Raw genomic sequence first — 17,234 nt, forward strand, 5'->3', positions numbered from 1 at the left:
GGATTATGAATTCTAAATTCATTCCAAAATGAAAAAGACCTTACTTCTGGAAGCTTCTGGAAGTTTCTGGAAGCTGATAAATTTACTCTTTTTGATGGGGTCATCAAAAAGACTTGTAGCTGTTAACTATATTTTTAATAATTATCATTAATTTTATACATAATTGGACAACTACTACAAAAAGACAAAATTGTACATTTAATAGAAATACGCAGCTGCATATTTCAGCTTTCCACCACTACTAACATACAAAAACAAGTTGAAAGCATATTCCAAGAGAGCTCTTAAAATTAGATTAAAGATCACTACACCACATTCAAATACATATTCGTCCTTTCACAAATATATGAAAAGATATAAGAAATATATGAAAATATATAAGATCTATAAATATAAATAAATATAAATTTAAGCATACAGAAGACATCCTGGATGCATAATATTTCCAAAGTAAATTAATAAATTGCAACTATCCAACTGTAGCAAAAAAGACTTGTAGTATTACCAGTAATTATGCATAAATATTCAACTTAATACAAATTAATCTTATACAAAATAAGCTCTATAGAAAGACCTGACATACTCATGAAGTTAATATTTCAATTGTAATTTTATAATTCATTATAGTAACACATCAACTCCTTACCCATGATGTGGAAAAAGTAATTAGATTGTTTTTTACATATTTTTGTTCTTGTTGTTTTTTTTTAATCACATGCCTGAATAAAATAAAATAAAATAAAATAAAATAAAATAAAATAAAATAAAATAAAATAAAATAAATAATGCACCAATTGATTTTAGAAAGCTCACATTTTTTTGTGAAGAATTCCTTCTTACATACATAAAGGTACAAAGCTCATCACCAAACTTTTCACTACATGCCCTGACAGTGAACTCTATTTGTAGATCATATATTACATTAATTTGATTGTGTTAAAATGTTCTCATTAAAGGAACTTCTAACCAAATTTTCCCTTATGAATACTTACACAGCCAAGTCACTACTGGAAAGCCTTACATAATGATGGCTAAGAGAAATTACTTCAGCATCGGCAAATGAGATTTAACAAAGCAAATGCAGTGTCCTGCACCTGGGAAGGAACAACTGCATGTAACACTACAGGCTGGGGAACGACCTGCTGGAGAGGAGCTCTGCGGAGAAGGACTTGGGGGTCCTGGTGGAAAACAGTTTGGCCATGAGCCAGCAGTGTGCCCTGGTGGCCAAGAAGGCCAATGGGATCCTGGTGTGCATAAAAAGGAGCATGGCCAGCAGGTCAAGGAAGGAGACACTCCCTCTCTACTCTGCCCTGGTCGGGCCTCACCTGGAGTACTGTGTCCAGTTCTGGGTGCCCCAGTACAAAAAAAAGACAGGGATCTCCTGGAAAGAGTCCAGCGGCAAGCCACAAAGACGATACAGGGCCTGGAGCATCTCCCGTGTGAGGAAAGGCTGAGAGACCTGGGTCTGTTCAGCCTTGAGAAAAGAAGACTGAGAGGGGATCTTATCGATGTTTATAAATACCTGTATTGTGGGAGACAAAGGGATATGGCCAACCTCTTTTCAGTAGTGTGTGGGGACAGGGCAAGGGGCAATGGCCCCAAAGTGGAGCACAGGAAGTTCCACAACAATATGAGAAAGAACTTCTTCATGATGAGGGTGACAGAGCACTGGAACAGGCTGCCTGGGAAGGTTGTGGAGTCTTTTTCTCTGGACATATTCAGGACCCATCTGGATGCCTATCTGGGCAACGTTCTCTAGGGAACCCGCTTTGGCAGCGGGGTTGGACCAGATGATCTCTCAAGGTCCCTTCCAACCCTACAATTCTGTGATTCTGTGATTAGCTACTGCCACTGTGGCATCTCTCAATGAGAATTCTAGTGTTAAAAGGATCATTAAAATATTTTTATTTGAATTAATAAAGCAATCCTATCATTCCAAAATGTTTACAGACCTCTCCCCAAATTCATCTTACTATACCTACATCTCTTACAAATGCCTAGTTTTCAAACATGAAAATTTAGACCTAAAAATGTTACTGAAATATAATTCTAAAATTTAATTCTGAAATTCTCAGGGCTCGTGCCCTCAGAAACAACCTCTCCTAGTCCAGATATTTAGTCTCAGCAAGCTCAGAAATTATCCTAAAAAGTTCAACAAATTCAGCTGGCTATTACCACAAAGAGGAATTATGGGAATGATCTTTGTTCATGGACACAAACAGTGGCATGCTTTAGGAGCAATGACTGCCTTAGTGGGCATTACAGAGGTGTTCTGTAGAACATAAGGCAGCTGCCAAACTTTAAGAAATGCTTCGGTTGTCTAAGTCTACAACTTATAGTCGCCTATATAAATAGTCGTCTATATAGTCGTCTTAACTCAGTAGTGGTTTTGTCCTTGAGGTGAATTACTCCTGTCACCCACACAACCAAGTATAATAATTCCAAGTATACATACCAGGTATGCAGAGTAGTGATGACAGAGAGCCCTGCTTCTGAGAGCACACTCAGCAGTTCTCTTAGAAGATGGACACAGGAAAATGCCAAAATCAGTAAGGAATCCCATCTTCATCCTAGGAATTCCTCTAAAGTATAAATAAAGACCTGCAAATCTGAGGGCTTGTTTCAGGGAGAAAACTATTATGAATTAAGTTAGAAAATGAATTTAAGTTCAATAAGCTATCCCCACTATCTAGGCAGGTACTTTAATTTCATGTTAGAAGTACCTTTTTGGTTCCAGTTCAGCCTTCCAAACTGAGAGAAAAAATACTTTTAAAGGAAGATCACACATAAAAAAAATCATCTTATAAAAGACTGCTATTTATGATTTATTCATTGTTGCTTCTTATTGCTGTAGAAAACTTAATTATGAACAGAATAATGTTAATTTTCAGCAGCATTTTGCTACTTTTGAACTTTGATTTTTAAATTCTGCAAGACTCAAGTTAGCTGTGTAATTCAGACACCTGCTTAAGGATTTCCTGTTAGTAGTATTTTTACTTTCACGTGTTCACGCTGAGGTCTCCAACTAAAATATAATAATGTAAAAGTATCCTTTTTCCATAAAGCCTTCCTTATCTTGATATCTCAAATCAAATAACTATTAATAATGGACAGCTCACGTATTTAAAGATGCTTGAATAGAGAGATGAAAAACTATCCAGAGCTTCATGTGTAAAGCCACAGACAGCCTTCTCAGTACTGGTTCTCACAGTAATGCCAGCATGAGGGAATCAGCAGGGGCCTTGAGTCATTCTACAGCTGAAGCAACCAGCCAGGGTACTATTTCTGTCTTTAACCCCCATAATCCAGAAGTAAATCCTGCACAAATTAGGTCAATAGATAAACTCCTACCAACTTAAAAGAAGGCAGGGATTTTGCTGGACTAATACTTTTCTTTCATGGAAATACTATCTAAGTATTTTTGGACAAGACGTGGTTTGAAAAGAAAATCGTTTAGTTAGTTCTAAACGATTTAATTGGGGGAAAAAATATACAATTGCTTATCTTGTTGCAGTATTTTCTTAGTGCTTCACTCAACAATAGGAAAATGTATTTCATTTATAAAGAAAGATCATAAAAGATAGATTTCAAAAGAGGTGATTAAACCAATGAGGAAACAGTTTTGAACACAAGATCCTCATTAAACACAATCAATGCCTTTCTGCACGTCAAAGAGTATCTCCACTGACTTTCAGGGTATGAGCTACATGCTAACTAATTACATGTCTTCCAGGCATCCCTACCTCAGGCTATTCAATATATAGTGCTGGGCAATACCAGTGTGGCAGTTCTTTTCTTTTCATGTTTCTTTCAGTGCAAATACTCATATATTCATGTATGTGTGACATATTTTTTTCACAGTTTAGAAAACATGAAATAAAAAACAAAACAGAAAAAAAAAAAAAAAAACACTGATCCTGAAAGAGAAAGGGTTTGGTCTGGTTTTGTGTTGTTTCAGTGAGAACACAAGAAAGTGAAGAAATAAATTAGACCCAAGCTGAAGAATTACAGTTCTGAAGAATATGTTGTCACCTAACCTTTCTGGGTTGTTCCAATATCTACAACTAAGCTTTAAATACAGTTTTGGCTTTAAACCATTTAAAATCTTGATCTGGATTCATATTTTCACAGTTAAATCACCTCTGCAGGTTCAGAGGAGCTTTTAAATCTCACTTTCAAAACTCTCATAGAAATAACTAAAAGAATCTCAGATAGACTCTCATTGAGGAAAGATAGAATAAAGCAATGGAATATGCAATGAATGCTACAGTTCTGTTATGTTTCCATGTAAAGCAAGGTGGAAGGTAATACTTTATCTACTAAACACCAGTCTCTTCTCACTCACTCTTTTCCATAAACATCTTTATCTTACATAAATATTATGTTTAAACTGAGTGGCACTTTTATTTGTTTACATACTGTGATTGAACAAATAACTCTTTTATCAGAACTTCACATCCAAATGGGCAGTTTAAATAGCTGTTTTAAAAAGATGAGTAATTTAATATTGGTGATATATTTTTTTTTGGCCTTCCCAAAAGTTGTAGATACACTGCAACGTTTAATTTTACACCTAGAGTCTCACTTTGCTGTTTCATTACTTGCTTTCCATCAAACTCAGGTTGTTATTGAATTATCTCTGGGAATTTAGGTCTCCAGTCACCCATGCCTATTGCCTAGGAGCAAAGACTAAATCCATAATAAAATCAGCTGGGTTGGCTGGAAATCAGATAAGCAGCAACTAAACACTGGCCTTAACATAATATTTACATGTATCTCTGCGTCTTTCAAATGACTGACAAATGTAGCTTCCTCATTTGTGGGCCTTAGCACCTTTCTGTTTTATAGTTCATCCATAGAAATATATATTATTTAAAAAACAAACAAACAAACAAACAAACAACATTAGCTACCCACTCCTTTCTTCCCTGTAGTCCACATGCTCATTCATGGCAAAATAATAGCCATTTTCTTTTTTCATATTTGCTGTCATTGCTTCCATTTCTCCACATCCTATGCTTCTTATTGCTATTATAGTTGTCTTTTTATCCTCTCTTCTAACTAAAAATTGTCTCAAGCCAAAACCACAGACACATATGTGAGCAACTTCAAACCAATCCTGGGGTCCCTGAAGGCTTAATCCAGATCCAATTTTTGCAGCTTGAGCCATCTCTAATCCCTAATTGATCCTGTCATCTCTTTCTCACAGCCCTGGCTGTAAGCCACCATGTTTAATGCTGCCTTCTGTGCTTGGAAATAGAGTTACAATGCCCTCCTGTCTCTTCAGTCTTAAAAACATATTTATTTTATGAATGCTTCCTTCCACTGACTTTTTTTGCCCAAAATTGTGTATATGAGCTGTTGTCAGCATTTTGGCTATAGAGCATACTAGCACTCATGACATGTAGCTAAACCCACAAGCAGCATGCTGCCTTGTGGTCACTCCCCCGAAGAGAGGACACCTACGTTTTTGTACATTGTCCAAGGTCTTGGATTTGCAGAACACTTTTTTTTAATTAGTATTTCTTGTAAAATATATAAACAGTCCTCAACATAGGAATTAAAAACCTGTGTGAGAATCCAAACCACAAAGCTATAAAGACATATAACTCATGATGTTCTCTTTTTAGTGTACTGAAATTGCACGCAGACACAGTTTCAGAAAATGGAGCTGCCACTGAAACCCAGAATGGTCTAGTGTTTTGGGCTCCCTGCTAGGTGGCGGGAAAACAGTTTTTCTATGTGGCTCAAGAAAGACAGAAAACTCAAAATGGGGCACTGATATTTTGCCTTGACTTTCCAGTCACCAAGCTGCTGGTATAACTGTAATATCTGCAATTAATTCCTTTTTTTGTTTATAAAAGCAGTGGGCAGCACTGCTTCTTGTGTAGAGGGCGATTGCCATAAGCCTATGCTAAACATCCTTTGAAAATATCAACACTTTTGAGATCATTACTTCTGTACTCCTCCTCATATAAATTTATTCAGTAGTTTCCAAAGATCTAGTTTTCTGCAGTGAAAATACTGCAGTATTAACTGAAGTAAAATTGCATGTGAAATTTCCACTGATCTTAATATACTTTCTAACTGAAGATCAAAGGAAGAAATTACATTTAATGTTATGAACTTATGCCCAGAGATGAGACAAAAAGTTTTCATCACGACATTAAAATCATTACATTGTTGATTTATATTTTTCATTTAAATTTGGTGATGCTGGTATTGGAATTACATTTTCTTCAGAACTATGATATAATTGATTTATGCAGAAAAATGTAACATTACAGTAGTTTGCTCTCCCACCCAATGATTTTATAAAACTTAGTTCAAGCTGTAAATACTAAGAGCTACATGGACTGTAAGCTTGCGTGACCAGCAAAACCAGATGTGAATCCTCAGAACACTGACACATCAGCTCAGGAAATGCCAAAGGATAAAGGTTTATAAAAGTTGTGTTTTTGAAACAGTCAGCTGTAACTTAGGAATATTTTTATTTTCGTAATAAAATCACTTCTACCACAGGAAAAGAATAAATCTATTAGACTGCATATGATTCATGTATTATCTAATATTTAGAGAAATGTGGGAAACTCAGCTTTGTTAAAAGAAAAATAACTGTTTAATGAAAGACAATTCAGTTACAGAGTTAAACAAGATTGTGTTTATAACGTAAAAAGGCTGAATGTAAATGTTCAGAGAATCAAAAGCTGTAGATGTGATTGCATGAATTAGTATTGTAGTTCACAGGCAAGATTTTCAAGATGGATGGATTTAATGGGTGCCTGATATAAAACAAGTATTGGTGTCCTGTTAAATTTCCTCAGTCTCTGTAGAGTCTGATTACTGACATTATCCAAAGTGGCAAATTATTACTTTTCCACAATGGAATAATTTTACTAATTTTAACTAATTTGTACTGGATTTACAATGATTTATGAAAGTGCAGAATAAATTCACTTACTGCCTGCCCTGCCTGCCAGGGAGTACATTAAGAGTATTCATACTCAACCATTGCATTTCAGGCAGTTGACTGACTGACAAGAAGTGACCGACACTCCAAGACATTGCACTGTCCCAAACCAAGAGCAAGCAAGGAGACAATACTCTGAATGATGGATTGTGGAAGTACAAGACAAGGTATAATTTCGTTTGTTAAGAATTCCGGAGTAAAGACAGAGAATCCCTTGTTTCCACTTTTAGTTAGCCGCTGCTCACTGCTCAAGCCAGATCCATTCCCTTCTCTCTCTGTCCCCCCAGTGTATACATATAGGCTGATGTACCGAATGCCTTCTTTGCCTCCATCTTTACCAGCAAGAGTGGCTTTCAGGAATCCCAGGTCCCAGAGACCAGGCTGAGTGGCTGGAACAAGGAAGATGTACCCTTAGAGGAAAATGATCAGGTCAGGGAATACTTGCACAAACATTGTACATTCGTAAGTCCATGTGCCCTGATGAGATGAATCCATAAGTGCTGAGTGAGCTGGCAGATGTGATTGTGAGACCATTTTCTATATTTTTTTGTCAGCTGGGTAAAGTGCTTGAAGACTGGTGAAAAGCAAACGTCACTCATCTTTAAAAATGGCAAGAAGGAGGACCCAGGGAACTACATGCTGGTCAGCCTCACCCCAATCCCTGGAAAGATGTTGAAACAGCTAATCCTGAAAACCATTTCCAAGCACGTGATGGAGAAGAAAATCATTATTGCTCAGCATGGATTGACCAAGAAGAAGTTCTGTCTGACCAACCTGGTAAGCTTCAGTTGAAATCACCAGTCTGATGGATATGGGTAGTGCAGTGGATATCATCTTCTTGAACTTCAGTAAGGTCTTTGACACTGTCCCCCCTAAGATGCTCATAGAAAAGCTGTTGAAGTATGGGCTGGATGAGCAGACAGTGAAGTGGATTTAATACTGGCTGACCAGCAGGACCCAGAGTATCAGTGCTGCAAAGCCTAGCTGGAGGCCAGTAACAAGTGAAGTACCACAGGGGTCAAAAAAAGGGTTTAGTCCTGTTTAACATCTTCATTAATGGTCTTGACGATGGAGCAGAGTGCAGTAAATTCACAGATGACATGAAACTGGAGGAGTGTCTGACTCACCAAAGGGCTGTGCAGACATACAAAAGGACCCTGGCAAGCTGCAGGGGTGGGGTGACAAGAATCTCATAAAGTTCAACAAGAAGTGTGGAGTTCTACACCTGGAAAGGAGCAACTCCAGGCACCAGGATATGCTGTAGGCCACACAACTTTCAGCTTTCTGTCCATCCTAGTGGACACCAAGTTGAACATAAGTCAGTAATGTGCCAGTAATAAGCGAAGTATCACCAGCAAGTCAAGAGAGATGATCATTCCCCTCCATTTAGCATTGGTGAGGCCACACCTGGATTAGTGCGTCCGTTTCTGGGCCTCCAATACAAGAGAGACCTGGACATACCGGAAAAGGTCCAACAGAGGGTCTAACATGATGATGAAAGGCTGGAGCACCTCTCCTGTGAGGAGAAGCTGAGATAGCTGGGACTATTCAGCCTGGAGAAGAGAAGGCTCAAGGGGGATCTTATTGATGTTTATAAACACCCAAAGGGAGGATGCAATTAAGACATAGATAGCCTCTTTTAAGTGGTGCCCAGTGACAGGACAAGAGTAATGAGTAGAACGTGGCACACAAGAGGTTCCATCTAAACATCAGGAAGCACTTCTGTACTGTCATGAACAAGTGGAACGGGTTGCCCAGAGAAGTTGTAGAGTCTCCCATCTTGAAGACTTTAAAATCTGTCTAGACACGGTTCTGAGCGACCTGCTCGTGATGTACCTGGCTGAGCAAGGTAATGGCCAGATGACCTCCAGAAGTGCCTTCCAACATCAGCCATTCTGTGATTCTTTGATATATGTATATATCAAATATACATGTATATATGTATATATGTATACAAAATTAAAGAAAACAAAACAAAACAAAATAAAACAACAGGATTGCATTGTGAAAACATGCTTTTGTATAAGGTCCACCGCTGTCACTTTTTTGTCTAGATTTGAGACACACTCATAGCTGTTTATCTTGATTTAAGCAAATAACAATAATAATAGAGATGCCTGAAAATCAAAGAAAACAATCAATACATTTTATTTTTTTTGAAAACTAAATTCAGTTCCAGATGAGCTTAAAATGTTCTTTTTAATAGAATCTAGTCTCTTCTTCTACCCTTCTCCTAAGAGAGCTAAATAAATTTTACAATGACAGAAGCCTACTGAAGTGACACTTAGAGCTAGATGAAAAGCAGAATGTCTACTTCTGAGGATTTTTTTTTCCTTAACACTTAATTTTGGTCAAAAATTGAGCAGAACAACAATGGAATTTGTAGTTTCCCAAACTCTGTAAATTTAAGAGAAACTGACTTTCTTATGAGCAAACAGGACACTGTGCTCACTGGGAAACTTCCCCTTTGCTCTTTGCAGAAAATCTAAAACCACTGTTTTCCCTTTCCTGTCTATATTCCTGGCAGCTCTGCCACAAGGCTGGAATGTATGAAACTGACAGGCTTTTACAGTAGGGATTCTGTCAGAGTCATGTCTTGTTTTCAGAAGTTGCCTCTACTCCCAATAATTTTTCAATGCCACATTTTGAGTAAAGTGAAAAACTCCCTGAATATTATGAGACAGTCTTTAATACTTTGCTAACACATTGATTATGTCACAGGATGGCAATTCTTTTAGGGAAAAAAAAAAAAAAAAAAAGGTATCCTAGATCTGACAATGAGAAGTATTGCGGGTAGGATAGGAGACTATCACCTGTAGATCCCACATCTTATTTGCTGTATAAATTGCAATCTGTGAATGAGGCAAGGAATTTCAGAGATGCAAATCTTGATTTCCTCACAGAACCTTGTCCCTACAAAACTTATTTCTAGCAGCTACCTCAGCTCCAACATTTCCATAAAACTCTAGACAAATTACTTCACTGCAGTTTTCAAGAGGGGTCCAATATCTTATCTTCCTCCTTGTCCTTGTACTGCTCAGTTAAGACACCTAATTAGCAGTAGAATAAAGCTGGCACAGATATCACAAAGTCATCAGAATCTGGACTTTGAACACAGAATGTGTCCCACAATGATAAAGTCTATAAAATACTAATATAAAGCATCTCAAAGTGGGCATCCAATATTTGCATATCTTAATATCACTTTGATTCGATCCCCTGTCTGTAAAGTGAAGATAACAAAAGCCACCATTTCATAGTTGCAGAATGAAACTAAATTAATTGCCTGTGGAGTGCTTTGATACCAGAGGGATGAATATCACAAAGAAACCCATGGGAAATAAATAATCCTGTCTTTAACACAAGGCTGAATAGTGTGCAGGAAGCAAGGCCTAGAACTGCAGAATGTACAAGAGGAAAATAAAGCAAAGAAGATTTGCTGATAGAGCACTGAGTAGGGAAGGAAGACTACTCAAAACTGTTATACATGCATCTACCCTCAAACTGTAGTGCAGAAGCCCAACATGGTCAAACTAATATTCCACATGAGATCTTCATGCTGACATTGCCTGATTTTGTTAGTCCTTGATTTTACTACTTTTTCATAGCTCCCTGTATATAATATATGCACATATATGTATATTCCAGTGCTAAGTAACACACGTTTTTTTTATTTCCTATCCAAATTAAATACAATGTCATTATAAGAACTTTTCATTGAAAGCTATGCTTTAAGTCAGCATAGTACAATGAATGAACTGTCTATGGTCCTATATTGCTTGAACTATCTGTGTCCAGATTTTGAAAAGGAAAAGGAAGTAATAAATTTTGCTTAAACTCACCACACGTTTTAATTGCACAGAATTCCCAGGGGGTGTTAGGGTCAAGAGTGTAGCACCATGGTCTCAGCTTGCCATCAGGATTGCGGCAGTAATTATCATCAAAGCCCTTGTCAGGATATCTGCAAACCACAACGAGAAACGTGTCAAGCAAGCCTTCCTGGCAATACTACACAGGATTGTATAAGGTACATAAAGGACTGGCTTCAGCAGAGGCAAACAAGAACCAGTTCCTATTAACCTCTGGTCTGATCCTGTGAGATGGATCAGATACTCTTTAACACTATTAACAAGTTAATAAAACAAAATCACTTTCCAAGCGTGCAACAGAATCAGGCCTCCACAGAAGGGATTCCCTGCTGTGCTAATGCAAAGGCCACCGGATGGAGTAACTGCTAATTGCTAAACTCTTGCTCTTGTGTCTGTCAACTGATGACCAGACTCTAAAGCCACTCATTTTTTTTCTGAAATAGCCCAATCAAGTGTGGATTATATAAACACTGCCTGGCAGGCCGGACTCATTAAGAAAACAGGTTTTTCAGTACAGCAGCCCTGCGTTAAACTGGAAGCTATTTTCAATAGCTCTGTTACTAATGATAGCTCCATTTTCGTAACAGAGCTAGTTCTAGGTCATGCCCTCATTTCAAGCATTAAGGAAAAAAAGGAGGAAAATAAGGAATTAACTTCCGTCTCACTTTATCTCATTAGGATTTAAAACTATTGTACCATTTAATTATTTCCACGTTCCTGCTGCCACTATTGAGCTGTCAGGCAGAGATTCAAGATAAGGAGGCTCTTTTGTATAAAAGTCCCATACTAACATCAATGAACTTAAAGAGAAGGAGATAAATGAAAAAAAAAAAAAAAAACAAACTTGTTTGTAAAAGAAACCAAAAGTAGATTTGCCCCTGAGGAAAACATGAAATATATGTTAGAGAACAAAGAACTTAACTACCTAGGAACCTGAACCCATTTACAACTGCAAGCAGATGTGTCTCACACAAGCATTGGAAAATATGATTTGCAAGCATTTGTTTTTGCTAGGATGTTTTTTCTATCAAACAATTACCCTAATGTTGACTCATACATTTGCAACATGATCTCCCACTCCTTTGGCTAAATCAGACTCCTTCATCTATGCAAGGGACAGCAACAGGATTCAAGTAGAATTCAAAAGAAAACCAAGTAAATATCTCACAAAAAATGAATATTTAAAGGAAGCTGAAGATATAATAGTTTCAGATCTAACAGCAGCACCTCATTTTTTGCTAGGAGGAAGAGAAACTGTAAAGAAACATATTGAGTCCAAGAATTTCAGAAGCAAACAGTTGATAGGATAACTGTAGCTGAAAACATGATGGCTTTGGGCACCTGTTAAGTGCAGTGATGAAGTTTGATGTCAGCAGTGTATGCTCCAAGTAATATAGCAGTCTGTGTTACCAAGGTGAGTCCAAGAATGGCAAGGTCCCTGCAGTCATAGCTCCCTAAAGCCACTCAGGAAAATAGGGTAAGTAAAGAATCCACTTTATAGAAGAATGTCTTGCATTGCATTGAACACTCCATCCTTCCTAGCATTGTTGGTATGTCAAAATGGTATCAGTAAGTAGCTGAAACTTAAGAATAGATATAATAGTTCTTCAGAGCTCTAGCTTTGACCATCATTGTCAGACAGTGCTGTTAATGAACTGTATCTTTCCACCTATTGTATCTACTTAGAGAAGGGTAAAAAGATATTTCCAGAACCCAGAGCCTTTCCAGTCACCAGTTCTTCCCACAACATTCTTAGGCCCATTTCTGGCATCTTTTATATTTAGCAAGCAACAGTTCCTCGGTTCCCATAGAAAAGGCAAACTAACACCTTTAAGATACAAATATAAGGGACCAGATATACAATGAGGCTTCAAACTATTCCACGCATTTCCACAACACAAGATTCCCTGAGAGCTATTCCCTTTCATCTACAGATTTGTTCTCCTTGTAATTCACTTGGGCACAGATCTCTTGCTCACACCCAACAAAGACCCCAAGGTTTCCAAGATCTTTCAGAACCCTTGAAACAGCAGTAGCTGTACTTTCCTGCTGAAACTGAAATGAAGCATAAAGATATACATCTGGTGTCAAAATCAAGACTTTTTTCTCGGTTTCCAAGAAAAAAAAAAAACACATAAGATGTTAGATGAAGAGATATTTATTCTCTTTAAAGAGACAGATGCTGATGTCTAGCTCTGCTGTGACTAAACTGATTCTTAGTGTCTGAAACTGTTGCTTTACCAATATTTCTTTTCCTTTATTTTTTTTTTATTAATTTTAAAAGGCATGCAGTACTGAAAACTTATTTTTGTATAATACAAATTTTCATAACAGAGATATGAACCAGAATATGTTAATAAAAGAATACCTACATCTATGAAATCCATATATTGCACTTCAACCCCACATTACTTTATGCAATAAGCACCTATTTCCATGACATATTTGTTTCTGAGCAGAAAATAAAAGAGGAGAGAACTGCTGCTTCTCAATGCTTTTCAATGTCTGTCTAAGCCATTATTCTCAATGGTCTATATTCCACATTGAGGCATAATCCTGCCTAACATGTGGGAGTTGGAGCTTCTGCATCCACTAAAGGCTAAAAATGGGTCATCCAGGAGTTGTTTGGGGGAGTTCCTACTGCTAGCTTCAATCACATCTAACAGGTATTAAGAATTCTCTTCAGTAATTCCTCTGAAGGGAATAAATCTGGAACAATTCACTGAGGTGACAAAAAGCAAAAGTGACATGTATTCACCCTGAGCTGAAAGCAGGTAGATTATGGAGCACTTGAAAAGATTATTAGTCTTACCTCTCTTTCTTCATCATTGCAATTGATGCATCCATAAATGCAAATAAGTTAAAATCTTTCCAGCTATACTAGTCCTTCTTGGTTTCCAGGTTATTCACATTACTCCTAGATAATATAGAACAAGCCCCTGAAGAGACTGCTGTATTTTAATTGATCATTTGTTCCAGACTTCCTCCCTTATTTACAACCTAAGTGTTCATTAAAATGTGAATAAGATAAAATAATAAATTAAAATAAAATAAAGAGTTAAGATAATCAAAGTGTAATTGTCACTACCTTTAGTGATCATTTCATAAAGTTAATTAACATCAGTCCTAGAAATATCCTGAAGTTTACAGTTGCGAAAGCATTAACAGATTGGTTTAATCCACATGGACTGCTTTTCAATTGCTTTTTTTTTTTTTTTTTAAAGAAAGAAAATAAAAAGAAACAGTCTGAACATGAACATGATCAGGAAGATATTTTCAGTGGGAAATGTTTAAGTAGGAAAGTGATCACTAGTGAGACAGCAGCTAGTCTGAAAAGTTGTTTTGTGAACAAACCAAAACTAACAGAAGAATAGTTTCCTTCTGACAGAAAAAAATTGCAATTGTTTGTACCCAGAAGTTCTATAAATGACTCATTCCTAAGGAAAAAAAAATCTTTCTGTGACTTAGCCTAGAATGCACAACAAGTGCATGGCAAAACTCAGAAACAGATTATCTTTGGTCCCAGACTGCTAATACAAAATATTTATTGTAGCAGAGCCATGGGAGACCCTGCGATTATTCATGAAGCAGATCATCTGAGCTAAGAGGGAAAAAAAGTTTATATCACATTAACTCAAAAATTGCAGACACTTAATGTTTTACTGAAAATAAATAGATAAATAAATAAATCAGACTAAAATCTACTAGTACTGTATTTCAGAGTATAAAAATTAGGCTATATTTAATGGAACACTTTAAAATATATGAAGATACTTTCAGTGAAAGATCTCAAACATTCTGAGATCGTTGATTCTTGCAGTCTTTCTCCAGCAGCTGAAGGTTATTCAATCCATTTTAAAAGTGGAGTTAATCCAAAAGCCAGAGTAAAATAAAAAGAAATCTCAGTCCAATTTAAGACAGACACAAATATCCTTCTGCATGGCTTAAACCTCCTCACAAAATCCTTCCAGAATGGTGTGTTACAGATGATCCTCTGCAGTAATGTGAAGTCTACCTTCTAGGAAAAATGCTAAGGACATACAATTTGTCTTGCTATTACTGGCAAGTATAAGTATTTTATAAGTATATATATATATATATATATATACACTTATAAACAAATGTATATATATATATTATATATACATATATATATACAAATATATATAATATATTATATAAAATATATATAATATATATATTATATATATATTATATATATTATAAGTATATAAAATATACTTATATTTTATATAAGTATAAATATAAGTCTTACATATATAAAAGTCTAAAACATTAATCCATAAAATGCTAAACAGAATGATCTGTTTTTCCAGGTAGAACAAACACAGCAGTCAAGCAGATTGGATACATAAAGCTGATTAGAGCAGAAGACCAGCTACAGTTTTAAAGCTCTTCAATAGTTCAAAAAAGGAGCACACGGTGTAATGTCACACATTTATATTCACTAAGTGTATTAAGAACTCTAACATAAAGAAAAAAACATACAATTTTTATTGTTACTTACTCTGTAATGTTTTTAAGGTATTTTAAGCTAAGTGAAGCTGTATAACAATATATACATAAATATTCAGAGGTAACTTTTTTACTGATATTGAGGCTAGGGAGGAAATCTTGACCAACTAACGCATTGCATGTAAATCACTGCACTATACAGAATTAAGATGTAGCCACACCTGCACAAAATAGTCACTAGTATCCATCCTGCATCTCCATCATGACTGTAACCAACCTGCACATATCACAGGCCAGATCCCCAAAGAGCTAAAACTAATAAACTCGATTAATTTCATCTCAGCTTATTTTTCCCAACTGCTTCCAGAATACATAGAATTTTCAAATTTAAACCACACAGATTTGCTTGGGAGTGAGGAGGAGATTACCTCTCAGGACGAAATTTGTGTTTGTGTGGTCTCTGAAGATCCCAGCGCTGACACTCCTTGCCTGACTCGGTATGATCCATTGGCCCTCTGTAACTCTCTCCATTGCAGGTCATGCATTCAACTTGAAACAAACAAAAAAACAAATAACATACTAGTTATTTTTTATGCTGGTGAATTTTAACACACACACACACACACAAATCATATCCCTTCTGTTTTAAATTGAAAGCAACCTAGAAAGACATAAAAACTGATATCTTTTAAGTCAGGGATCCTTGGTATGGGAAATGTCCTTTGGAATTGCATCTCTTCCTTAGATCTAATCCAGATGCTTAAGTCTGGTACCTCTTTATGGGACTCTTATGGTTTGGAAGCATGTAGGTGTGAGCTGTTAGAGGCCTTCATGTTCCTAGCTGATTTCTAACCTTTTCTATTACAGAGATTTCGTTGAGTTCTTCTAATCTCTAATGTGCTGCATACCAAGTTGAAAGTGTTACAGTTACAGGGAGATAGACACACCTGAGGAAAGATTATTAGAGGCGATATTTTCTAAATAACTAACTTTCATAATTCTAAATCACTGTTATTATACAGAACTGTATAATAACAGCACCAGGTTAAATGCAGAATAATGTCTGAATCAGAAATTTCAGGATGTACTGTCTGTCTCTTTAAATTCTTAGCACTTTTATTTACATATGATGCTGATTCTTTTTGATACTAATTCTTTTTGTCAGCTTAATTGATGATACATTTTCAGTCTTGGTTTAAGAAAGTTGGGGGGTGGAAGGAGATTGAGCAAAAGCCACTACAGGGATTTGAAATTGCAGCTGAACAAAATATGCTACATAATATAGAATGAGAAGTCTTAAAATATAGCATAAAATCACCATAATTAACTACAAACACATTTCTCAAGTGCCCCCTAATTAGAGTAGTTGTAATTAAGGAGCACTTAATAAATATTAATTTATACAACTACAAATCTCATTTTTCAGTCAAAATATCTGCTACCAAAGTAGTGAGCTCCTGCAGTGAGCTCCAGGTCTTATCCCATTTGAAGCTCACTTAAATTGATCTTTAAATGTTATCTCTTAATAGATTTTCAAGCTCCTTTTAAATCATTCTCTTCCTCCTTCCTTTCCCTTGCATAGCTATTGAACATAACATATTAGCTGGAAAATTAAAGACATCCTATCTTGAGAATTTAAATGGGTTGATTGACTGGAACTGAATTGGCTGACTAGCAAGATATGGAGTTTGGTTTGGAAGTTAACAAAACATGAAAGTCAAGAAATGTGATGGTACACATCAATTTGATTTCAGATTCTGTGACTTGAAAGTGTAAAGAGATTGCCTTTCTAAAAAGTTTTCCTGTTTACAGCATTTATCATTTGAAAAACAAAATGTGTGTTTACTTTGAACATTTGTCCTGTAATTCACTACCCATATATTTTCATCAAAAAAAAAAGGAAAGCTGATTTAATCATG

At 36.2% G+C, this 17,234-nt stretch overlaps 1 protein-coding gene across 1 annotated transcript in view; it reads right to left on the reverse strand.

The window, feature by feature from the left end:
* HGF (hepatocyte growth factor) overlaps positions 1-17,234 on the reverse strand; it is a gene marked incomplete at its 3' end in the record, with an annotated part of 61,023 nt that overhangs the window by 20,506 nt on the left and 23,283 nt on the right. The window contains exons 6-7 of the mRNA XM_084305954.1: positions 15,744-15,864; positions 10,813-10,931 (exon numbers count right to left, since the gene is read on the reverse strand). Coding sequence (XP_084162080.1) covers positions 10,813-10,931; positions 15,744-15,864 — 240 coding nt within the window. The remainder of the gene's footprint in view (positions 1-10,812; positions 10,932-15,743; positions 15,865-17,234) is intronic.

This window comes from Netta rufina (assembly GCF_964035555.1).
Source record: "Netta rufina genome assembly, chromosome: 1".
Lineage (NCBI taxonomy): Eukaryota > Metazoa > Chordata > Aves > Anseriformes > Anatidae > Netta > Netta rufina.